Below are 27,954 nucleotides of genomic sequence, written 5' to 3' on the forward strand. Positions count from 1 at the left end.
AATATGTGACGTAGTTATTGATATAATAATCTTTTATAACATTTTCCACATTAATTTTATACAAAATGTCTGTTCTTAGTGTCAATGATTTTTTTATAGCTCAATAAAATTTGCTGCAAGCATGATTGTTACGCTACGGGTAATGTATGCAAAATGCAATCCTAGCGACTCTGCAGTGTCATTTGCATTGTTGCATATGCTAATAATGATTACAGTGTGCTAGGCCTACTTCAAAGAGATAGAGAAGATATATTGTATATGAAAATACTCTATAAGAGAGGTAATATTCTTCCCTTATTTACATAAGTCCGTCTAGTAGTTCGAAGGGAAAGAATATTCCTAGAAAAATAAGAATATTGCTAGGAAGTAAATGGTCGGTCATTTTATGGATGTCAATCTCAAACTTTTCCATTCTTCCTTTTCTTCCTCCTTTTTTTAAGGCAGGTTAAGGCGTTGGCCACCACTCCGAATGTCATTACCATTGGTACTCCTTATCCATGCACAAAGGAGGCCTGTACGCTAAACTCCAGCAGTAGGGATATTAAAATGGCTGATGATAATAGGTTTACAGATAGAAAAGAATCGGAAAAAGCACATAATACTAATTTTATTAGTATCTATTTGGCGCGATATCCTTTTTTCCTAGCTTCTATACAGACTGTTACTTGAAGTAAGCTACGCAAAGTTGGATCCAAAAGTAAGATTCAACGTCTTTCGAAGTCCAACAAAAGTTAGCGGTGTTTCAGACCACGCGCTACGTTTGATCTACACTGGAGATTCCAACGCTTCAGTTAACATTTGTATTTTTATTTTTACACTTTTGAACAGTTTTCCTCGGATTCTGAATGTGGAATTACTTTTTCGACACACAATGTTTAAAAATGTTAGGCAATATTTGTAGTCAATTGCTTTATCGTTGTGTATGTTCATTTTTAAGCGCTAAATTAAACCTACGCAAATTCATATGCTTGAAAGATGATGAGATTTTTAAAATAATTAATTTACCGGTTAACAAAAAACAGTAGACGTTTTCTCTTAAAAATCCGTCGTTCTTTCTCTTTAAACCACTAGACGTAGTAGTAGATATGTTTATGAAATTTGATATACTTATATTACATATAATATAATACTTCTTAGTTCACGATTCGAAGTCAAATTGGTCCCAATGGGTTTATATTGTATAAAAAATATACAAGATATTTTTGCCGCGGGCTTCATAAAGATCTAAAAATCTTTTTTATATTAAACATGAATATTAATATAAAATCGATTGTGTGGCGAGGTATATTAAATTTGGTCCTAGTTTTAAATCTTCCGGCTTTCTGCAATGGCCGTGCCAGCGAACTTATATGAAAACTTTTATTATCTCCGTGTAAGGTTCATTGACCTGAGTCTCGTCAGATATACTATAATACTATAAATAACATCACACAGATTGAGCTAGCCCCAAAGTACGTTCGAGACTTGTTATGGGATACTAACTCAACGATACTATATTTTATAGCAAATACATGTATAGATAAACATCCAAGACCCGGGCCAATCAGAAAAAGTTCATTTTCCATCATGACCCGACCGGGGATCGAACCCGGGACCTCTCGGTTCAGTGGCAAGAACTTTACCACTGTGCCACCGAGGTCGTCATATATTTAGTACTGTAACACTAGATTTATAAGGGACAATGAAGAAGTAGAATCCCCTAGTTATTAATTAATATTAGTACCTAACACTTGTTTTGCAAATAAATGATACGGATAATAAATGATGCTTCGCATCGGTGGTTTATCGTTCAAAAAAAGGTATTAAAAAGCTGTTGCAGTATATCTGTTCACAGGACAGTGTATCTGTTCTTTGTCGTGACAATTTTTTTTATCATATTTCAGCGCTGCGCTGTTCGTTGGACGGTAGCTAGAGTGTCGAATACCGAAAGTGATATAAAATCAATAACAACGTTAAGAATTTAATTTATGGCCTTTTTCTTAATATAACAATAATAATAAATAATAAAATAAATATATTTCCTAATATATTTATATTATTATTTATTATTTTTGTACACACAGATTGAGCTAGCCCCAAAGTAAGTTCGAGGCTTGTGTTATGGGATATTAACTCAACGATACTATATTTTATAACAAATTCATATAGAGATAAACATCCAAGACCCGGGCCAATCAGAAAAAGATCATTATCCATCATGATCTGACCGAGGATCGAACCCGTGACCTCTCGGTTCACTGGCAAGAACTTTACCACTGCGCCACCGAGGTCGTCAAACTCATTCTATAGATGGAATGAGTTATTGCTCTGGTGTCAGATATTATTCAAATCAAAGCGCGGGGCCCTTTCTAAATCTATGATTTAAATATCATCAACGGCGAAAATTTTCAAAAGAAAAATATACGCAAAAGTTTGTATTCTGTAAAAATCAAAATCATGTCCTTGTTAGTATTAAGCAATTTCAATACTTTATTACATCTACAAAGTTAAAAAGGTTTAGTAAAAAAAAATACATTTGTGGGCTTTGTTAGGGCATAGCAACTGGGATAGAATAGGGGAGGTAAAAATAAAATTGCAAATTCAATTTTAATTGAATACTAATTAATTATAAAATACATGTATTTCATTTGAGATTGACGTTAAATATAAAAAGTAACAGTTTTGTTTTTTCTTTAAATATTGGGGGATATATATCTATTGGGGCGCCTATCTTGTAGAGGTCCCAGGGCAGTGGCTCACCTATCCTGCCCTAAATCCGGCTCTGATACTACAACTGTAACGTGACTGTAACGCTGTAACGTTACAGGTGTCCCAGCAACGTTGCGGAACAGTTATTGTTGTGTAGACGGACTTTTGTTCTGCATGAATGAATGCTGCACTTTACAGAGAAATGTCGCAGACAGTTTGCAGTTTCAAATGATGCGAAATATTATGTTGGCAATTCTTGAATACATTTATACAAACAAAAATAATGTGTGCATTTTTCAAAAATAATACTTTATAGGTGTAGATGATCGTGTTTCTGATCTGAGTGAGACATAGCGTATGCCACTTTGGACACCGAAAACATAGCACCGGAGAGAATGATACCAGAGGTATTTATGTGCATAATGAAATATGTGACGATGGCGATTTATCTCTCTCTCGTATATGAGCGATGTCCTGGTTCCTTTCTTCATATAAATAATAATAAATAAATATATTAGGACAAATCACACAGATTGTGCTAGCCCCAAAGTAAGTTCTAGACTTGTGTTATGGGATACTAACTCAACGATATTATATTTTATAACAAATACATATATAGATAAACATCCAATACCCGGGCCAATCGGAAAAAGATCATTTTCCATCATGACCCGACTGGGGATCAAACCCGGGACCTCTCGGTTCAGAGGCAAGAACTTTACCACTTCGCCACCGAGGTCGTCGTCATAGGGCGTCAGATTATCTACAACAATATAATACCAAATCAGTGATCTCAGTACTAAATCGAAGTATGTAAAAAAAAAAACAATTTCTATGGAGAACATAAATCTGGTTTTGCCAGCAGAAGGATGTCGCTGGTGCCGCCAGGAGGCGCGGACTCCCCGAGCCCGCGGCGCGCGGTCAGCCCTCTGCTCGAGATGCGACGCCCACACTGCACGCTCGCCTGCGACTACTGCGCCGCTATACTCGAAGACAAGTTTAAAAGTACGTAACTCTCTTTTTTATCTAGGTATTGATGTACCAGGGTAAAGTACTCGAAGACGGGCTTTGTTATTTATCTTCCAGGTCTTCCAAATGCAGGTAACTCTTTCCTGACATTTTACAACACAGACATTTTACGGTAATCACAATCTAGTGAGTTAATTTAACTTAGAATAAATAATAACAATGTTAACCTCTCAGGTTTACCTTTATCCCGACTATGGGAACTATTTTATGACTCCTCCGGGATATAGATGCGTAAGATTGGGTGTGAGTGTGTTAATAATAAAAATTAGGAGAAAATGTTTTTTTAGAAGAAGAGAGATATAAATAACTGGAAAATAATATCTCAATTTTCATTAATTCTACAATCCATTTTCTCCCAAAAGGATTTCAGGAATTAGGAATTTAAAATTCTCTTTCATCTGAGCGTTTTCTTTTGGAGAATTTCGGATTATTGTTTGAGAACAACTTTTCTTTTTCATCAAAACTTTTAGCTCAGTATGTTGAAGTTAAAATGGGTATAACCTCAGAATTTCCATCTAAATCGCATTTTATTTAAAATGAACTGGAAGCTGTGGCTTTGGGTAGATTTAATCGAAGTAAGTTTGATTATAGTAGCTTAGTTTTATTTAATTAAAAATTATTAGAAATAAAAACATACGTAAAGGATTTAATCTCTGCATGACGCGGTTAACTGTTAAATAATGCATTTACTATTAAGTCCATTATATAAATTTTATAAATTATTAACTGCATGCTGCGGTGTTATTCGCGTATTATATTTAAAAGAAACTTACGTTTTTATGCACAGTAGCGCCATATATTTAACTAGCTTCTGGCCACGGCTTCGCCCGCGTCTGTGAAAATGATTTTCAAAAGTCGTCGCTGACGTTTAGACAAAATGGTGCACTAGTGCGCGGCCCATGGAATTAGTAGGTACTCACGTAGTACCTACTAACAACCAAACAACCAATAGAATTTCGTTTGTCATAAGTTATGGAATTCCATTGTTTTATAAATATAAAGACAGCACAGTATTTGTGAAGCCCGGATTTTAAATACTGTGTGATTGCAGGGAGCGCGGAGATGCGGAACCGCGGGACGTCTCCATTATCTGCGTCGCCCCGACAGTCGCTGACGGGGGAACCCCCCTGGACGCTGCCTGATGATGATCGACCAGACTTTTCTGCACTCAAGGAGAATATACACAGGATTAACAAGTAGGTTTTCAAGGACAAACATAATATATTAGTAAAAACATGTGTGTACATAATTTATAATGTAATATCAAAAAGTATACTTCATTATATAATTTTTACGTACCTATGTATGTAAATGTATGTAGGTATGCAAATTTAAATGGAGAGCATGCTATAGATATCACGTATCGTTATTTCGTGTCTTCACCTAAATAATACCTGTGATGACGATGATTGATTGCCTGAATTAAAGTATCAAAACCATAATTATTCGTATATAAATAAAATGTATTTTATGTAACGTGTTAGGAACCCATATGTACAGAGCTTCAGGATCTTAAACCCCTATACACACCTGCAAGCATTTATTTTTATGTATAATTAAATTTTTCTTTTATTAAGATTCACAAATATACATAACACAGTAACAAGCATATGTCCATACATAAATAAGGCTGTGAACACAGCATGCACATAAAAATTAATCCTTTTGGAGCGTTAGGATCAAGATGCTAAAATTAACTAAATGCTGAAAAGACTAAGGTTACTCTTTCTCTTAATCTTGTAGTGGATGCAGTTGGTTGTTAGCTGCAGTACCGAAATTTAGAATATCTATTAAATTTCAAAATGGCTGCCAAGCGGACACATACCGATGTCCCACAAAATACATTTGTCACGTCTGCATCTGCGTTAATGGAATGTCTGGCCCAAGTCGACCCCTCCAAACAATTCTGTTTAATCCAACGACTGTTGGAGAAATCTTTTGTTAGAATTTAATTTGCTTTCGACGAAAAAAGTAAACAAAACTTCTTAAATAATGAGCAAGCAATGTAATTCCATATAATTAAATTTAAAATTCTCGATAAAGCGAAATTTTTAAAATCACGTCTACTATTCTCAGTATTTAAATGGAATATATTGATAATTAATTTTGCGTAGAATCATCTCAATCGGCAAGATGTTTTAATAAAGAAATCGTTAGGATATTGCAAATTGAGACAAATTCTGTCTGTCAAAATTTATTTCAGATAAGAATGTTTCGAATATTTTATTAGATTTCGCAATCTCAATGTCAAGTCAAATTATTTTTTCTTTTGCATTTACTTTGAATTTAATAATTTGGATTTCGGATAAAGTGATACTGTTACTTTTCCTCTGTGTACTCGTAGTTTCAAGACGGAAATAACAAATAATATGGGCAATGAAACAAATGTAGGCAGAAAAATGAAGAAACTAATGAAGACTGAAATATTTCAGAGACAAAAAAATTCATACAGAATTAAATATAAACTTTCTCCAGTTTGTTGGTTGTTAGGGAATTTGTGGATAAAAGAGAATCAATGAATCATTTTGTTGGATAAAAATATCTCGGGATATTTGACTTTTTTGGACTTTACTACTCCAAGGCTCTGGATTGTCTGAAACTTCCCTTAACTCACTGTGGCGTATGTCTATCTGTCTGTAGCTGTGAAGGCTGAACAGACAGATAAACATAAATAATAAAAAAATTGAAAATTAACTTACACAAGTACAAACGAGGCCCGAAGAATCTGCACTAAACCGATTATTTTGTCAATGGCGTGAGATTTTTCTTAAGGTAGCAGAGGCATTTTTAAGGACACTTGCATCACATAAAGATCATGATATATATTTGACGTCAGGGACTGCGAAACATCGACCCGTTTGGACATGCTGCTGACTCAGGTGGAGCAGTACGCCAATAACCTGGAGGCCTTGGTGGAGGAACGCACGTCGGACTACCTGGAGGAGAAGAGGAAATGTGAAGAACTCCTTTACCAACTGCTGCCCAAGTAAGATACTGTCTACATTGTACATATTGTTTTTTTACTGTACTAGCAATGAAACGGAGTTGTTTTCTAAAGAAATCGATTTTAAAGCTGATCATTATGGAAAATCTAAGATTTTTGTTAGGTAATATTCACTGTAAATTACTCTTGTAAGTTGTAATAATTCATGTATGAATTATGTGAAAAATTGTACAATGTTAAATTACTCTGTCATCAGATATATGTTAAGTTTGATTTAATAAATTGAATAAGTTGCCTGGTCCGGCATTCAGGGTTCGTTATCCGAATGTTTGTCGGTCAAATAAATGTAAAGCGTGTATATCCTTCGGTCCGATTTTTCTGTTGAATGTTTAAAATGGTTTACTATATCCTTTTTTAACTTAGGGTGAGTTGCACCAGTCAATTTTGACGTTGACTTCAATCAGCGCGCCACTGAAAAAAATTACTTTGCGCAGGTTATAGTTGGCTGATGCAACCTACTTTTACACTAAGTATGTATTTAAGAAATATTTAGGTGTATTTTACTTTTGTAGGCTAATTTTTTTATTAAAAAAATATTAAGAAAAGTGTAAAGTAATAAAATCTAAATGTTCTCTGTCAAATACTTACAGTTTAGTTCCAATACTTTACGATGTCAGAAGACTGTCGACGTTACGAGATACGGCTGAAGCTTTATAATCAGTGTTTCCAGCTTTATAGTCGCGATTTCCAACGGATTTACAGGCTGTAAACCGTAATCCTATTACTAAGGAACAGTCTTCCGCTCGTAAGAAGTAACCAGGAAACTTATTATAGCGAGAGATTATGAAGATTATGAGAAAAATATTTTTTGTGTTAATATAGCGCTAGATGGGCGGTTGATTTGGATTTAATAACGTTCCAACAAAATTTATAGTAATATGTTATGCTTATTTTTAACGTAGCGTGGCTACTGTATCCTACATTTGTTAGTACGTAATCGTATTTAATCGACAAAGTCATGGCAACAATAGCATTCGCACGAAGCGTGACTCCGGGATTCGCGACTTCACAGCCCCGAACGCATCCTGGAACATGCGGAGATGAGAGAGAGGGAAAGAAATAAATGATATACTAATGTTTAGATCCGTGGCATCCCAGCTGATCATGGGCCAGCCGGTGATGGCCGAGACGTACGACCAAGTGACCATCTACTTCAGCGATATCATCGGCTTCACGCAGCTCTCGGCCGAGTCCACCCCGCTTGAGGTCGTCGACCTGCTGAACGACCTGTACACTAGCTTTGATTCTATCATCGAGAACTTTGATGTTTATAAGGTATGATGTTATGATTACGAACTATAGGATACGAACTACAGGATGACCGGTCAAAATTCGCGAAATCGTGATAAAAATCACCTGATCTATACTTTTTTTTTCGCGATTTCGGGGATCCTTCCGTACGAAAAGTTGTTAAGTATCATGGACTAAGCCGGTAGACAAAATAATGTCAATGTTCACACTGAATATAGCAGGTCCTGGGCTCCGACAAGAGAGTTGGAGAGATGTTATGACCAGGACATTTGTGACATGACTAAATAATGTCTGCGCCCCGGGATTCTGTTCTTGTGAGAATTTTAATCATGTACCAAATTATATCAAAATGCGATCAATTAAAATAATATTATTTAGTAACACACATCCAAACTTCAAAGATTCATAGTTATGAAGAAAAGTTGAAAGAAAAGTTTTTTGGTTAATTATTAAAATTTTTAATTTTTGATTATACCTCTACTACTCGAAGTACAATTTTTTTGATCAAAAGTATACATAACTGAGTTTACTTAGATAAAAAATATTCCCTTTGATGTCTCTTTTTCAAACAGGAAACCTTATAAAAATTGCTTTGTTAGACAATTTGTTTAATAAGAGAGTACTCGCATAATAGATACATATTTAGATTAATTAAATCGGAAGATTACATAGTTCTTATAGTCGTATTTCAAATTTCTGACACTCCATGTTTCCCTCACCAGAAGCAAGTAGTGGTAGACGAGAACTATCATCATACATGAGTCCGATTGTAAACAAACTTATGCGACATGAGGAGGATTCGAGCCTGGGAGTATTCGGTTCACATATGAGTTTTAATCCTATAAAGAACCTCCACAGTTTAAAGTTTCAAATTAAGACAATATCATGCGTAAAACAATCTAATTGTTTCTGTAGAAGGTTTACCTAAAAGTTAGTAGGTAGCTAATCTACCTGCACCCAATCATAGTCATAAAGTGGTTCGACCCTTGCTCTCAGAAAATATATTTCAAGATGGGTCGGAGCCCCTAGGGAATAATAGCTATGAAAAGTTATATGTAGTGGAAGTTAGTGGTCTATTCGCCAATACTGAGAAATGTTCATTGACATCATATATCGTAAAAATCTTTGATGAAGGTATAAAAGAATAAGTAAAATATGATCACGTAATGGCAACGTTTTATTTATATCTACGCCAAATGGTTTTCTCTTGTAACGTCATTCCATATCTGGGTCAGTTATGGGTTATATTACGTCATTATTGGGGTAGAAGGGAACGTATTGAGTGGGTATATTCAACAGGTGATACTTATATGGTGGAATCAGGGTTGGCAATGCGCCGGACTGTTTGGGAAGAAATTGTGAAAATACTGGGCGTAAACCTATCTCTGTGTCCAATAGGTGGAGACAATAGGCGATGCCTACATGGTGGTGTCGGGTCTACCAATGAGGAACGGAAACCGGCACGCTGCGGAGATCGCTCGTATGTCACTGGCTTTGCTCAGGGCGGTGAGACTGAAGACTGTGCCTCATAGGCCTGGGGAACGACTGCTTCTGAGGATTGGTATGCATACAGGTACGCGATTAATATGCATTAATGGTGTGCCTTGTCCCGCATTCGAATTGGATCACTCAATGACTGTGTGGTTAAAAGTATTGACCGCTGAGCCGCAACAACAATGATTCCAAAGTAGATTAGATCAAAATTGTATTTATTTTCCCAGATGAGAAGGAAAATTAATATGTAGTGAGGTTTCCAAACAAGGACCTCTAAATATTCACTAAATAAAGAAAAACTGCTAGTAAGCTGTCTGTAAAAAGCTGTAAACTTAACATAATTTCATTTAAATTTATGTATGTACAGTTTTTTCACTTTGTAAATAAGAATTTTGCTATCTTTGCATAATAATAAATCCACGTTTGGTGGTCCTACGAAGCTACGAAGCGATGAAATGAAGCATTTTTTCTATACAGGTCCCTGTGTGGCGGGAGTAGTAGGCCTAAAAATGCCAAGATACTGTTTATTCGGTGACACTGTTAACACGGCCTCGAGAATGGAATCTCACGGAGAAGCACTTAAGATCCATGTTAGTCCAAAAACAAAAGAAGTCCTAGACCTATACGACTGTTTCGTATTAGAATGCAGAGGAGAGATCACTATGAAGGTATGTATACAACGTTATTAATTTTTTTTTTAGTTGCAAACCTCCGAACATTAAATAAATTATTGGAAAATACTAAAACGTATTTACTGTTTTTAGGGTAAAGGAAAAATGACAACATATTGGTTAATTGGCGAGAAAGAAGAAAGTAATTATAGTCAGTCGCAGGAAGAATCAAATCACATTCAAACAGGGATTATAAATAATCCTAGCATCACATTCCAAGGTCCAGACAGTCCTGCTTCGCATTCACTCACACACAGTCAGAGTCCGGATAGGAACGATGCAAAAGATATTACAAACCACAGACCCATAGAATTGCTAAACGAAAGAGATCGTATCAAGCATGAGATAGCAACATTCGTTGCAAAAGATCTAATAAACAACATAGATAACGCTGTCAGAGAGTTCAGAAAGTCACAGAGCGCTAATTTTGCTTCTGTCATGAGTACAAAATCTGTCTGCAATGGAAATGAAAGAAAAATCATTACTCCGACTTACGATAAGGAACTTGTAATTAGTAAAGGCAAAGTAAGGGATGTAGTAAATAGATTTAACAATTGCGTCGTCAACGAGAATGGAAGTAAAGCAAAACCTAAAGACTGAATGAATGAAAGTTTACGCTTACTGTTTTACAGTCCGGTCTAAGCCAATATTGGATAAACGAGACATTGTAGATTTTATTGTAAAGTATCTATTAAATATATCTTGTGCCAAGCACATAGATGATTGATTTTTAGTCTAGATATTATTATAAGAACTATTAAAATTGTGTGTTAACTAAAATATAGTTTATAGTGGGTGACCAATGACCCTCCGAATTTTAGTAAGATTGTAATAATAGTTACTTAATATTATAATATATTATGTCTTATATAGATAATCGCAGAAGCGATCCATCAGAAAGATGTAGTGAGAATTTTATGTGTCTATGACAAAATATTTAAAAATTAATACTATTGTATTATACACTTTAGCCCCTGTAGTGTTTTTACTGATCTTTTATACTTCCATACCTTTCTTACCGATGTAGGTACTTTGATGTAATCAGTCATATTCTAGGAAGTCTTTACGATATAATGAATGTACCCCAAAATTGCCTTTTCTAAGATTGTAATGTCTTTGCGTGTTCTTTCTATCTACTTTAGTTATATTTGATAGAATATTTGGAAAAGAAGTATGTATTGTGCCAGTTTATTTTCGATGTTCTAATGTTAGCCGATCTTAAACCAATCTAGTAAAAAATATGACATTATCTTCTTTATATAAAACAAAGTCACTTCCCGCTGTCTCTCCCTATGTACCTTAGATCTTTAAAACTATGCAACGGTTTATTTAACAGAGTGATTCAAGAGGAAGGTTTAGGTTTACAATTTATAATTAATTGTAAACCTAAACCTTCCACTTGAATCACTTTTACCCGAGCGAAGCCGGGACGGGCCGCTAGTTTATAATAAAATATTAAATGTATTTTTTGGAATCGTTAGTGTTGAACATTTTATGGTACCGAGCCTAAAAAAAGTGGTACCTATTATGTATATTGTCTCTCTGTTAGTTTCATAGGCTCCACCATCGTATCTATATATTTACTTAAGTACATTTTGTTTTAGATAAACAAATTATCAGATTCAATTAATTGAGTTGATGGAGTTTGACCCAATTTACAAATTCGATGATTCGCGCTCGCGACAAACTTCATGCAACTGATTAAAACTTAGGTAGGCACCTAAATATCGTATGTTAACTTATTTTAAATCATACTATTCGCCTGGTTATTGTTTAATAACTCTGTTACTGTGATAATTAAGTTTCTGAAAGTGTTTGATCTCAATAAGGATTATAATTCTAATTATTCAAAGTTTTATTCATAATTTATTAATTTTGTTATAGACATCGTCATTTTTTCCATTTCATTCATAGAAGAAAGATAAAAGCGTATAAGAAATATGAGAGGAGGAAAGGGACAGTGATATCTTTTGTCCCTCATCGTCTATAGTTTACTTTGGTTGTATAAAAGTATATTTTAAGTAATGTGGCTTTAATTGTATACCACGTAGCTGATTTTTGATATAAATGAAAAATATATAAAATGTTTATTTATCAACGTAATGAATTCAGTTATAAAAAGTCATTGAATATAAAAAACGTAGACAATTGTCTATTGTACATTATAATAATTTCCATACTGAACATAAAGATTTTAAGATACATTATAATAAGATATATATTATTTAAGTTAAATTGTTATGATTGCAATTACCTATATAAATGTTCTTTATAATAAGAAATATTTATATATCATGTATTTTAAAAGACGTAATTTTAATAGTGTTGTATAACCTTAATTTTGGTGTGACTTAAGAGTTATTTTGTGATATTATTGTTGAGAAAGTACAAGTTTTATCATAAGGTCGTAGTCCAATTCGACACCACTCCTACTCGGTAAAATTGTGTTCATTGAAATAAGAGCTTTAAAACGTCCACTGTAGACATACTTTTCATCGACGACAAATTAGCGGATTGCTCGTTGCCAGCTCGTTTACAGCTCTGGCTTTGTCAATGTGAAGTATGTCTACTGTGGTCGCATTAAAGCTTTTTTTTCAATAAACATTATTTCGTCGTGTGGATGTGTAATGTGTATTCAAGGAATCTTATTTAATGTAGTTTCGAGTTCCTTTGTATTGTAAACACTGTGTGTTACGTTGCTGCATTTGATTAAATTAATAAATTTAAATGTGAAATAATTTCGTTTGTTTGTACCTCTAGAAAAAACTATTGCTACTTGGAATAATTTAAGTAATTATTCATATATCTAGTTAGGAAATTAATCTAATATCTCTATGGTATCTCATAAACTTTTCTATGAAAAAGGTTATGAAGTAATAGAATACGGCCTTATATGATTAGTAGTTAGTAGGTAGTTCAGTGAATAATTAAATTCTCTTACAATTAATATTTATAAAAAGCGATAAGAAAGATTTATAATTCGCATAGCAGAAAGAGCCAATTCCGTAGATAGGATATTATAAAATTTTGAATAGGCTTAAAAGTCTCTAGAATAATATATCAATAGATTACAGGAATTAGACCATGAATCAAACTGGGACATGCAGAAGAAATTGGGTCTGAAAATACGCGGGAAGGTATGGCTTGGCTTCTTAGGCAATTTATCATCTAATTTCTTTAAAAGTTTCTATAAATGTACATTTGCGTCGTAGGTTATTAAAAGTATATATATCTTATTATATAATTTTCACATTACTTGATGAATAAATATATTCGAGTAAGTGGTAAGGATATAGAAACAAAAACTCTAGACGACGTTTTAACATGAAGATGTAAAGTCAAATGAAAGGCATTATTTTTCCACATTTACGTAATTTCAAGGAATATATCGAAACATATTCATTCAAAAAACCGATACACTTTCAAAAGATCAAAAGGCGGAGCCGTACTGTTTGTGGGTGCCTAATTATAATTACAGAAAGCAAAAACCGCTTCAAATTTTACAAAACAATTCCAATTTGAAGGTAACAAAAAATATATTTTTTCTTTCTCAAAATATTGTATTAATTATTTTTACAAAATACAGATCAGAATAAACTAATTGGGAAGAAAGTCAGCAGTTTAAGGGATGACCACAGATTAAAAATTAAAGATAAGACACACACATACCTATTTATTTGTTCTATAATTTGAGTCAAAACATGATGATATGTGGGCGCAATATTGATGAAGTTGTAACGATATTTAAGAATTTATTTACCTAATAATGTATATGTATCTTGTTTGGGCTTTGGAGAAATAACTTTTTTTATAAAAAAAAATCTATCAAAATTGAATTGCTAGAACCCACTCAAATATATATATAAAAATAGTTTTGAAGGTTCAAAAATATTACTTGAACATTTCAAGATAGCAGAGCATGTAAAACATACACCTACATTTTCAGCCGGAGGTAAGGAGCGTAATCAGAGAGCAATAAAAAATATAATAAAATAATATATTCCACCATCTAATAAAATAAAGTATATTCTTAAAACGATTAAGTGAGAAATTTAATTTTGTTTTGCCTTTCTTTGATCTTTTATATGCCATTTAACTACTTATAATTTTTTTAAGAAAAAGAAATAAATCACCGGATACAAAAAATATTGATTTTTGTAATAATGTCAAGTACCTGAGAACATGTCTATCGATTTTAATCATCAACGCCCTCGAGGAGATAGGTATTAAGGTTTGTCGACGTTTGTAAAATAAAATGGCGGAGTATCGTCGATTTGCCAGCGAGGGCTCGGAGGAATATCCAATTTGATTTTTAGATTCACATAGAATCTTAGCTTCAATTAAAACTGGTGCGCACTTGAGAGATTAAAAAAATCTTCTATAAGTTAAATAAGGTAACGTTTTTATTATTGGCTATGAAATGCAGCTGATAATATATAGTCAAGAAATGTTGTCAAATAATTAATACAATACTAAATTTTATACTGAGCATTAATTTATTTTCATTATGGTTTTATTTCAAATAATATCTCTAGTTATTTAAACCATAATAATTCTTTACATCACATCCCAGAACGCAAATGGGAACGCGCGAGGATAGAAAGAGAGAGGTATATCTAAGTAATAACACCGACAAATAATACTGAAATAGGAAGGATTAAATTTCCAAACATCTTAATGTGAGATGACTTTCCAATATGTGTAATATCCGTTAACACTTTAGGCCTTGGGTTCTGATACCGCGTAGTAAATTTGAATGTGAAAAACGATACGTGCTCCTTGTCTTCCATGATGGATGTTCGAGAGCTTCGTAAATGCGTTTTCATGTTCAATTGGACTCGTGAATATAATAAAACAGATTTTGTGAGAGCATCCTGAATATCAAGATTTTTAGTTAGTAATTAGGTAGATGATTTTATTTTGTTATTGTAACAAATAGGGAGATTATTAATATAAGCAATTATATAGAAAAGTAGAAAAGCGAATTGTGCTCCAAGCTCCAACGGCTGAGGAAGAAACCAGGAATACGCTCAGATGAGAGAGTTCATATTTAGTACTTATTTATATATTAGCGTCTAGTCCCGGCTTCACTTAGGTAAAATCATATAATTACGCCTAAACTTTCTTCAGGAATCACAATAATTATTGGTGAAAAACACATAAAAATACGTGATGTCGTTTTTGAGTTTATCACTGACAGATAGATAAACGGGGCAGAGGACTTTGTTTTATAATAGGTATGTATGGATTTATTACTATTTTTATGTAAATAAATCTAAATTTTATATTATAACGAAAAGAAGAATAATTTTCATGATATATCCGCTTATTCCTTATTACTTTACTCAACTTTACCACTAAATACACTTTCGATTGCCGAAAAACAACCATAAAAAATACATAAAGGAAAATATTAACGTCAAACACGAAAGTTGCAATAACAATCATTAAAAGTTATTTTATCAGGGCAATGTTATCAAAATGGACCCGGTACTTTAATACTTGGAGGTTGTTAACAATGAAAGCTCCTAAACTTTTTCTTTTGCGTATTTATATAAAGTATACGGAACAACATTATAAGATCGGACAAGATTATAAGAAAGATATTAGCTATTGCGTGCCGCTCCACCCACGGTTGTCTATTTGATGTCTATTTGACCTCGGGTCAATAACTATATCTGTTTCGAATTTCAACAAAATCTACCTAGTGGTTTTAGACAGACTGAAAGACAGACTTTCGGATTTATAATATTAGATGACCGAAGTAAGTCGCAAGATTCCCGACTTTTCACTTTCATTGACTTATATAATTTAAAAAAAGATTTATATTTTGTAATGGTTAAACTAAAAAACTACTCGACCGATTTAGATGAAATTTGGCACAGGGACGAAACGTTCAGGTGTAACATAAGGCCGCTAGTTCAAATACAATATTACTTCTCTTGGGTCCGTGTCGTTTAGAACACCGGTGACTCTAAACACTTAGTTGCGAGCATAACAGCCGCCATTCAACATATTTTTAACCCGTTGTAAATCCAAAACATTTTAAAAATAACTTGTGTTTATTCCAGGACACAACGTCCAGAATGACAGCGAGCAGACGTTATTATTTTGATTGTGCGAAATTGTTAAGGCCTAATTGTTAACGTTTATAATAATCTGCTGTGTAACGCACAAATCCTAGATGATATAAAGGAGGGCCAAACAGGGTGTTTCCTTAATTCCTGTCCCTTAAGGCAAGATAAATTAGAACCGATTACAGTCCACTATTTACTCTGCTCATTATAGTGATGTCTTTGTTTAGTGTTGTCTGAGACTAGATCTGTCAATGACGGTTAAATTACAGTACTACGCAGTTAATTGTTACTTTTCTGAAAGGAACGATTCTTTACTTTGAAAAACTTATGAAAATGAAATTTTTTTTTCATCTTTTTCATCTCTGTGTCCACTCAATTTTATTTAGCATTCGCTTGCCTTACATTTTTTAATTTACTTTATTGTTCGAGCAATCTTTGATGTTTTCTTAAAAGGATCGTTAGCGATTATTTTCAACCACTTCATACGAAATTCCGGAGGATGGTTTTTAATATCCACGGGTCCAAGGGTTGGGTCAGACATACAACTCGCTAATTACGAATTATCTTTTACAGCGCCCACGTCTGGTTGTTATGGTTAACAACTGTGGAGAAGTACCTTCTTAAAACAAAAGACGCTCCGTAAAAATAAACAGGAAGAAAATTAGATTGTATCTTCCTTTGTCCGAAATTTTCTGTGTTAGATGAATAGGTAATTGAAAATTACATTAGGATTGGGATTTGAAAAATTAAAGAAATAAGGTTGTTAAATCTTGTGACACTTTCTCGTTGTTTAAATAGTAGACAGTACAAGAATTATTAATATATGTTTAATTAAATGAATAAAGAATTCATTAATTATTAAATAAAGAATTATATAATACTAGCGACTAATTGTCTGAATAACAGTGAACTCTGCATAAAAAATCGTTACGAGGTTTAAAAGAAGCTTAGAAAAACTGTAACTCTATCACGCTAAATTTACTGCAAGGTTTTCGCTGAAATTTGATACACGGCTAGAAAGTGTCTTGGAATATTACATAGGGTATATCTTACGATCTGCTGAAACTGCTACGATCCGCACAATAATATTTTAACGAACAGTTTACATGTCCTAAAAAAATCTTTTGAGAAGTTTTGTCATGTATATGTTACCTACATAAATATATAACTTGCCTTTTTTGAGCGAAGTCGGGACGGGCCGCTTGTTTATTATATATTTTAAACTTTCAATGGTCTCGTGTCTATAGACTATAACATATAATGTTTTGATGAAACAACCTTGAAATACCTAGCCCCTTGTGTAAATTGAAATGCCTGTATTGTGGGTACTTTTGTCAATAGAATATAGTACAATCAGTTTGAAGTTTAGGATTAATATGGAAAATACCTACATAAGTACTCAGAAAACATAATGTCTTAACTTACATAAATATATAATTATATTATATAGTATAAAACAAAGTTGCTTTTCGCTATCTGTCCCTATGTATGATTAGACTGTAATTTTTTTAGCTGAGCTCGTAAACTAAGTTGAAGCTAAACTTTCAATGGTCTTAAGTCTACAATGTTTACACAAACATACTCACACCCTCTATGATATTTACTTGAAATTTTATTATCGTGTATTTTGTTAGAAATGATGCAATTTATGCATTAATGTTCATTTGAAAATTGTGTAACAGTTACTTGAAATATTGGCGGAACGTTAGATTATTTACATCCATTAAAACTGGTGTACATATTAACTACATAAATAGTTTAAAAATGTCGCATTGAATTTATTTATTGTGAAGTAATAACATTATTTATTTTCATGTTAATGATACCAGAGAAAATAGTAGTTGCGTATTTTTTGAAAATGTCATATTGATATGATTTATTGTAAATTGGTAAAATATCTACTTACTTATTATTACATGCCTATATTACAATATATGTATTTCGGAAAAAATAATCACATAATGATTACTATATTATTTTCTATTGTTATAAAAAGTATGTAGGTATTGATAAATACCTATGAATAGAATTTGGTTGGATTCGCATTGAATCCATGGTATTGGTGACTTAATCCGTGGAGGAATGCTTGATTAGAACTATAATAAGGGTCGCTCGTAAAGAACTAAATGCCAATAAAAATTCCGAGGCGTGCAAGTAAATGGAATAAAATGTTGGCTTTGACATTGAGCGCGGCATAAAGTTCCTGGGTTCTAGGTCGGTTGTTAGCAGCAGGAACATGGATTTTCTATATTATTCCAAATTATTTGGTAGCCTTTTTTTCAAATATATTATAGCCAAAGAAAACGAAACTATACAGCTAAGCTAAATGGACTAAATAATTTGACGATTGACATTTATTTTCATAAAATAATAAAGTTGATTTGACACATCATAATTGATACATATATAAATATGTATCTAATGAATTAATTTTAGGTATAACAGAGTGTCAATTCTGTCACGTTTTTATATCACAATGTCATATGATTCTTATTAAAACTGCTTAAAGAGCTTTTCTATGTGAGTAATATTTTTTTTGCAAATTTATGATAAAAGCCTGTATAAGAGGTAGGTAGAGAAAGAGACAGAATAGCAGAATAGTATGTAACTAAACTAAAAAACTGAAAATCAGTCTTGTCAAGATCAAGAGATTATAACTCGGTATATGTATTTATGTATGTATGGATAAACACAATGGTGCACAGGTGTGACCAAACGGCAAGCAGTAAATAAACTTAATAACATCCAAATATCTCGACACGTGTGAGAATGCGTGACTTTCTCTTCACCACATCACTTTATAGGTTTTACGATCCCTCATAAAAGGCTGGGGTTTTGCGTATCGTAAATAATATCAAAGTTCCGTGTCGAGTATCCCTATAAAATTCTACGGGAATGTGTGTGGCTATGATTTTAAGCTGAAGACATGACAACAATTTCATTCGATGATTCTTCTGTAGTAAGGAAGTTGAGACCAGATTCTAAAAAATAGAAACAAAAACATAACCTACCAGCTGCATTCTAGCATTTTGCTACTGTTGTACCCTGTGTCATTCAATTTATGTAGCTTCCAACTGATGAAAAAATCATGGAAATTTGTTAAGTAGTTCTTGAGATTACTTACAAACACTAATGATATTAGTGCAGATTTAAAATTATAATATCTCTGGTGAATTAAGACAATTTGTTATATTTAAGCAAGAAAAAAAAAACAAAATAAGAATGCGTTACTACACAATAATACCAAATAACTGGTAAGGTCTTCAGTTATAGATAAAAAAACTTTATTCGCAGCAACAGAACACACACACAAAAATACAAAAAAAATAACACAAGTACAATAGTTAGAAGCACAGTTAAACACGTATAAGTAAGTTATGTGTACGTGTGCTGCAGCAATACAAAATGGTCACGGCTCAACGATAATATTGCTCCTCGGGGAGCAACGCGTTGATTTTCAGTTAAGTAATAACTTAACTGAAGACTGTTACTGTGTTGTATGTTGATGACATTGTCATAAAACAAGCATTCATATATGATTTAAATGAACCCCAACGTTTAGAAGAAACATGATTTTATGTTTCTAAGCCACTGTGTAATATGTAAAATACCTCATCTGAGTGTTTTCCGGATTTTTTCCTAGCTGTTGAGCGACGAAGCCGAGGTTCCGCTTTCTAAATATTCATCTTTACTTTTTACGGTCGTGGTCTAGTTGTTAGACCATTGTCACGCTATCCAGTTCTTGAGTTTGCCTCTTCTACGAGGACCAGGCCAGAACGGCATCCCCGACATTTGTTACTACGTGATTTCCCGGTTCTACGCAAGACGGTACGGCCATACCGTGATATTATGCGGCAGAAATACAGGCTAATTTACGAATTTACAATGAATATTTTCAGGTTATCTGTGTACTGTAAATAAAATCAATATAATATATTAAATAAAATTTCAAAGATAAATTAGGTTTCATTGTATTTGATGAAAATTTGCTGAAAATTTTATTTTCCCCCAAAAAATTATATTATGTCCGAGGATAACGAAGTTAAGGATTCCTCAATGTATAACGAAATTGTGATTTCAAAGTATTTCAATGTAATAACTTCATCAGTGAATAAAAAATAATCTGCTAACCGAATCAAAAAATACTTTTGTATAATTTTTCAATAAGTATTTGACTTTAATAAAGGACTTATTTGTTAAATATTTATTTAGCAAAGCTTTGTGGTTCCGCCCTAGAATAGGACCACTCCATATTCTCCCTTGGATGTCATTCGAGGCGACTGAGGGAAATTACCTTGGCAGCTGAAAGGCACCAATAGAGTTCCCAAGGAGGGTTGACGTCTGGCAGGCGACTGGTAGTTACAGCTGAATTTTCATAATTTTAAGGATTTTTTTACGTTCACAGCCCCGAATTTATGCGAACTGTTCGAAATGCGAACCCGCGAAGAAAATGTGAATAATTAAATCATAATACTAAGCATACTTTTAGATAAAGTATGTTCTGTCACTATCGCACGTTACAAAATTTGGAATTGACAGAACGAGACAGACATACTTAAGCTTAATGTAGGCTTTATCTTTTACCGCAAAGAAAAAAAGAACACCAATTAAATTGTCCCATCTAAGGGCACAGTTGCCAAATGGTTTCGTTTCCACGAAGGTTCACGCTCGAGCCCGAAATGCCTCATTAGGAGAACATCGTTGTACAAGTCAAAACAAAGTGGGTAAAGCCGACTAACAAGGCCACAGAGGAAAAGTATAATTGTTATATTTAAAAATATAATTCAAAGGGATTGATTTCACGTAAAAAAGTTTGTTTCTTTGATCAAGTAAGTAGAGGCTCCATTCTTGTAGGAATTTCAAGATTACAATTTTTTTTTCTATTTTACTACTTAGGTATATGTTTTATTTTTTTTTTTTGTATTATTTTATTTAAAATTAAAAAGCCCAGCTGAGTATCAGCGGAGCTGGCACCTTTTCGGCACCGATTTCATTTTTGTATCTTATTATTGTAATGTGTTTTTTTTTGCCGATAAAGCTTTTCTTTCTTACGTTGTGTTTTTTCCACGATACCAGATTTCATTAAAACCTGTGAATTTTACTTGATCGAGGCGATTTGAATATAATTTCTGATCTGACACTAATTTTAGCAATTAACACACACGAAGAGAAGATTCAATCTTGTGTATTTTAGAATATAGGATTATAGAAACGAGTATTTTCATTTTATTCACATTTTTGTACAATTTTGTTGCTTATTGTATTATATCAGAGTACATATGTAATACATATATTATTAATTACTTATCTGTAGCTCTGTCTTATTATTTTGCAAAGTCAAATTCTGATACACGAATGTTATCACTTTAACACATTTAATTATGATAAAGTTATATAGTAAAGGGTCCCGAAGTTCCGAGCTCCTAACTATTAATGACTGAACTTTATGACGTTAGATGTGATTGATTTGATCAGTAACTGGCGAAAGACTATTAGTTTGGAGGTGAGTTGCTGTGAGATGAAGCGGTGATGGTATAGTGGTTAAGACTCATGCCTGTGATCGAAAGGTCTCTGGACTAATGCTCATGTGTAGCAGTATTTATAGACATCACCTGCTTCCGGTAAAGGAAAACATTGTGAAGAATCTTGCACACTGCTACAATAACGAACTAAATATTCAGCGACTGACACTTGATAGCGGCATTCGTAAGTCATGTCAGATGCCTTTAGGCAACTTGAAAATAACTAGTCACAAAATACAAGAAAGGAATAAGTATTAATATAGTTCGGTGTATAGGAAATTTATTTCCAGACTTTGATGTGAAGACTCAGTGTGGTCGTGGGTGTGAGAAATTGCTGCTGTAAAAATAAATTGACAAATGTCTCATCCAATTGTCGGATCAAATATACTTGTTATATTATCATACAGTTCTAAAAACATATTTCGCTTTCGGATCGGTTGTACATACTTACTTTTTACTAGCTTTTGACCGCGGCTTCGCCCGCGTAATTTTTCTACAGGAACATTTATCTTTCCGAGATTAAAGGTGCTCTATGTCCTTCTCCATAATTCAAACTACAATATGCAAAATTTGAATAAGATTAGTATATGCATATATAAATATTTCACTGAAGAGGTAACAAACAAATAATCTTAGTTTCGCATTTATAATATTAGTTAGGATATCGTTTCAGAAATTAGATTTTATGACGAAACAAGTGAATTCAGTCACACACACCGTCATGCGAATGTAAAATTAAAACTTTACGATCGTGTGTAATTTGGCTTGAAAAGTTCAAAGTGTACACGAGGGTCAAGTAAATAGGTTACTGTGTGACGTCGACGGTACCGGTGACGTCACAGCTTGCGACGAAGGCACACTTGGAATCGAACTATTCACTATTCCTTCATTCAGTTGAATATGCGCCTCAAATAGTTACAACGCAACCTAAATCAAATTTAAAGATAAAGTAACTTAAAATAACAATACAAATTGTACATCATGACCATTAAAGGAGTTGCTAGAGGTTTTGGCATACATATGGTTCAAAATAATGGAAACATACATACATATTTTTCAATTTACATAAACATGTAAATTAAAAAATATTTTGTGAATAACGTTATAAATCTAGAAATATTTTGTGATTAAATAATGTAAATAAATCTAGAATCACAATGCTGATGATAAAATACCGTAATCAACATTTATTTTATAGTTAAATGTTTGCCATGGATATTATAAACTGTTGAAACAAGCGTCAAATTACAATTACAATTTCACATAAAATTAATTTCAGTTTTAAAGTTTACAATTTCTCGTCAGTTTACAAACTCATGAGATACATTCGTGTTGTAAATTGACGGTATTTACCTGGTTTGACAACTAAGGATGCCGACGACTGTGTGGAGACAAAAAGTAGGAAAGTGAATCTTGGGTTCCAACGCTTAATGACTGGGAAGTATTAAACGCTCAGATGAGAGAGAGAGAGAGAGAGAGAGAGAGAGAGAGAGAGAGAGATCTGCAATATGTTTTTCCATTATTCATTTCTCTATAAAATAGACTAGAAAATTATGATACATGTTGTAAATAGATTCTACGCAGTTAGAAAAAAAAATCGATCGCCATTCAATCTGGGTAGTATGCAATCCAATAGTGAAATATTGGTTCAATTCCATCACACACGGGCCTGTGAACAGAGTGTCAACACGGTTATGGCGGCAAAATAAACAGGTAGCCAAACAGCGATCCATCAGAATCGTGTGAATTGCGCGTTAAGCTTCGCATATTGCGAACATTTTATTTTTAGATGTTAACAAGACTGTGTAATAGTGTATTTTGTATATCTCTGTCATCTTCGCGTGTTCTTTTTTACTCTCGTCTCGGGTTAGCATAAAAATAAATCAAAAAAATTTGAAATTATGTAAATTATGGCAGTCTAGAGTAGGAGCGATGGTCAATTGAAAACTAACATACGTGAGTCAGATTGGTATACAAACCATAAGTAGGAATCGTATGAATCTTTTGGTTCACAGGTCTTAAATTATATGATGTATATCCTATATGTATATCCCTCTTGTCTATCAAGTTATTCGAAAACGAATTGTACACGACATTTATATATCGAATGATTGTGTTCCAATTTGATTATTTATTTAAATCACTGAACATTCATCCTAATATTATATTGTATACATATACAAATCATATACCTACATTTATTTTAAAATTCAAGGCAAAACCTTTATGGGCTAAGAGCTACCACAAACGAAAAATATATTCACATACGACACTCCTTGTCGAATGAGATTATGTACTCATCAGTCTTGCCGAGAAATACATAATATTTTCCTTATACCACTTGGAGCTGTCGGCGTAACTATCTTAAGACAAGACGGTGCCATGCACCGGGGCCCGCAAGCTCAAGTGACCTTGCTTGACTAGCGATCTTTTTACGCACATTATTTATTTAATTACATAGTAAAAAAAAAAAACAGCTTAGTCGGGGTAGGGCTCTAGATATATTTGCACCAGAAGCTATGGTTTTCTCACTTGTCTCTCGTGTTCCCGGTGTCATTTGAGGCTGTGACATTGCGAAACCTGGTATCAAAAACAAGCGTAAAATTTTCGATGATTCGGCTGTGGTTTTACCTTTGGCCGCCTGTCTGATGTATGCTCTCCTTTGGAATGCTCAGATGCCAAGACTACGTGTCCCTTAGTCACATCGTCACGGGTGGATAGGGAGTAGTCCCATTTTAGAACGGAACGAAACGCCAGAGCGTATTACCTATTTTAATTTCACACAATAATACTAACAATTAAACTAAACTAAACCCTTGTGGGGGTTCCAGATCTTTTGTACACCAGGGCATATCTACAATAGCTACGCCACTGCTTGGAACCAGGAAATTCAGATGAGAGACGACCAATCTCGTTTAACCGACATCGCCGGAATAATAAAGAGATTTGAGGATTAATTTGAGAAAATAATGTTACTCGTCATGCATAAATATACTAGAACTGAATGGAAATTAGAACTTGTATTGTAATTAAAATTATTATTGAGAAGAGTCTGATATTAGTTAATTTTAATACCTACTAAACGTAATCTAACCAGTGTTTGTATGCTACGAAATAGTGATTTGTCAAGTAAGTTTGTGTGGACAAGTTCACGATTGATACTCCAAATGAAGTCAAGGTGGGCAGCACATGAGATGGGAAGACAAAATTAATTGGGGAAGAGCGCAGTGGAGAGAGTTGGAAGACGTCAGGAGGCATACTGAACTCAGAGATATTATGTAAATGCAACAACAACTGAGACAAGAGTTATGAATTATAAGAGATATGAGTTATTAAGTATAATGATTTAGGAAAAATCACATTTTAAGGCACTATTATTTTCATAGAATTTCAAGACGTGGGCCCTCAGATCAGATCACACGCACATTATTATTTTAGGATTGTGTATGAAGAGAAGTCGGTATATTTGTTCGAAAGTATTTTTTTTAATCCGATATAAAATCAACGTTCCAGTACAAACTTGTGTGAAAAAATGTTTTTCCCGATTATTTTCCTTCTGCCGCAGCCGCGAACATCAATTTGAACCGACAAAGAAACGCAATCAATGGACTCTGCTGCAGCGACTGCATTTGATGCATTCAATATTTTGCATTGACTGACATCCTCTAAATCCCCATTGGAAAAATTAAAGTTTTATATTTTGTATGGGTAAATTGAAAAATCTTTTTTTTCTTCTGTATTTGATATACTTTTATTCGAGTAATAAGAGATTCTCAAAATATCAGATTATCAATAACAACGTAATTGTACTTATGCATTTTACCCATGGAATTAGTAGGTAGGTACTAGATGGAGTACCTACTAATTCCATGATTTTGCCATACATAATAATTATTGTCACTATAAAAATGTCTGTCATCGAATTGAACATTCTCAAAAAAGTTAGCTTGATATTAGAAGTGAGGCAATCTTTTCGAAACTGTTAGTGTTTAGTGAAACATTAATAAGAAATTGATCAATCGGCGTAAAATACCGGTACCTATATTTTACATTTCTAATCTGTACCTATTGTCTGTATTGGTTTTCCACTTGAGTCAAGATGGTATAAATTAGGCTACTACGTAGGTACGTAGCTACTACGTAGGTAAAAACTACGTAGGTACGTAGTTTTATCTCAACATAGTGAATTTTTATATTCATATTTAAAGAAATCTATAATGATATCAAAAGAACTTGAAGCCTTAATTTTTATCGCTTTCTTAAGAAATAAATAATGAGATCGTAGAGAGAAAGTTCTAGATTCTTGGTTTCTCGACATCAAAGTTAAGGATTCCTTTGCTGGGAAAAAGTGTAGTCAAAAGGTCTTTGACCTTCCAAGTTCTAAATAAGGTCCTAGACGTTTTTCTCTATTACGTTGCTGTAACTCAAACACTTTTTAAGTCTTATTACCTAATATGATTTTTTATTGTCATAATATTAATTATTATAGATATTTTTTATAGTCGAAGTAATTATTCAGAAATTAAACCATCACATTTTTTGAGTAGGTATACAAAGAAAAAAAATATTTTTTGTCTATAGATTTCTTTAAGTAATCAGCTGTTTAAATGTAGTATAGAATCTAGAAAATATATATTCGACTTTTACTACATTTTTTTTACGAAATTTGATGTATTCCACGTTTGTAAATACGAGCACAGACTTATATATTGTGAAAATTATGCTGGTATTTAAAAATCATACTGTATAGCGGCAAATTTACAATTATATATTCATGTACGCCTTTATCATGAAAACCCTACACTAAACTATAGTCAAAATGTCCAATTTACATATCAAATATTACGCAGAGCCAAACTTAGATTGACTCGACCGCTGCAGGCAAAACTCATTACTGCCCATCACTCTCAAGAATATTATGGGAACAGACAGCCAATCAACGCCCTTCATTTATACTATTACTATAAGAGTTACGACCGTTCAAAATATAGCTAGTTATTTTTAAGTATTTAAAAAATTCCTGTTATGTAAAAGAATCATTTTTTTATTATATACCTATTTTCACAAAAAAAAAATGTTCTACTGCTAGCGAATACAAACATTCACCTATTGTGTTTATAGTTTCAATTGAAATTAGGTATTCGGGGCTTTGGCTAAATTGCCAACACACAAAATGGACACATTGGGTTTAACATGACAACGGAACTTCGGGGTCGGGGCCAATCGGACCCGCATATATTACTCCCCGCCAGTCTGCCCCAAACATTTCAACTTGTTCCCAACTCCTAAACAGGTTACAATTTTTGTATTTAACTTTTACAATTATATGAAATTAAAGTGAATCGCGAAGTTGTATTTCTTTTTTGAATTGAATTATTTGTGTTATTTTCTTTTTTAATTATTGAACAGTCATCGTGAGGCTCTAATAAAGTAAACACATGCCTTTAATGGATTCAATATTATACTTATTTTTAGTGCTCTCTGTTAAAATCTTTGTTTTGAGTTTTTACACGCCACATTAAATTCATAACATTTTCGAGTTATCTATTCGACATTTTTTTCCTCCCTGATAAATTTGTTCAGTCGGTTCAATCGATAAAGAATTTGCTGCCAAGAAAATAAATTGCTAAAACGGGGTTTGCTAATTTAACACGGGGTATGTTAAGATTTACCGGCATGACCCGGATTCCGGGTCCAATAAAAATGGATTCTTTAGCACATTTCAGGCGTTTGCAAAAAAATTTAATCTCGGGAAAGAAATGTGCATATTTTACTTAGTACAAGATTTATTTGATTAAAATTAAATGAATAGAGAAGTCGGATGTGGTTTCGTCGGAAGAATACGGATGCAATCAGTTTTGAATGAACTTTTTAATTAAAACAATCTTTACTTAATTATCGAACATTTATTGTAAGGCCCGAAAAAATATAAATGTTTTTCTAACTCTTCCGATTTATTTATTTTTTGCCTATCGAGAAATTACTCTCTCATCTAAACGTTTTACTGGTTTCTTTCCTTCCTTCTTGAGCCCAGAATCCGCTAATTGCTTTAATAATTTATAATTTAAGCATTAATAATTTAATTTCCAAGTCCTTACCGCGAATACGTTTTACCATTAATAATCCGGAAGCCTGAAAGTAAAGCACCCGTTAATAATTTCGTAAACTACTTGAATAAATTTTGAACTTTGCTTTGACAACATTGGAATTAAGGAATT

General features: G+C 33.2%; 1 protein-coding gene across 2 annotated transcripts in view; it reads left to right on the forward strand.

Annotated features, from left to right (window-relative positions):
* Window positions 1-12,865, forward strand: part of LOC128678370 (atrial natriuretic peptide receptor 2-like) — a 37,881-nt gene extending 25,016 nt beyond the window's left edge. The window contains exons 2-8 of one of the 2 annotated variants that reach the window (XM_053759852.1): window positions 3,551-3,693; window positions 4,769-4,913; window positions 6,554-6,703; window positions 7,804-7,996; window positions 9,371-9,545; window positions 9,944-10,134; window positions 10,231-12,865. In XM_053759852.1, the coding sequence (XP_053615827.1) occupies window positions 3,558-3,693; window positions 4,769-4,913; window positions 6,554-6,703; window positions 7,804-7,996; window positions 9,371-9,545; window positions 9,944-10,134; window positions 10,231-10,737 (1,497 nt within the window). In that variant the 5' untranslated portion in view covers window positions 3,551-3,557 and the 3' untranslated portion in view covers window positions 10,738-12,865. The remainder of the gene's footprint in view (window positions 1-3,550; window positions 3,694-4,768; window positions 4,914-6,553; window positions 6,704-7,803; window positions 7,997-9,370; window positions 9,546-9,943; window positions 10,135-10,230) is intronic. The other variant, XM_053759853.1, reaches the window with a different exon arrangement.
* The last annotated feature ends 15,089 nt before the right edge of the window (window positions 12,866-27,954 follow it).

The sequence above is a fragment of the Plodia interpunctella genome, chromosome 19, assembly GCF_027563975.2.
Source record: "Plodia interpunctella isolate USDA-ARS_2022_Savannah chromosome 19, ilPloInte3.2, whole genome shotgun sequence".
NCBI classification, from domain to species: domain Eukaryota; kingdom Metazoa; phylum Arthropoda; class Insecta; order Lepidoptera; family Pyralidae; genus Plodia; species Plodia interpunctella.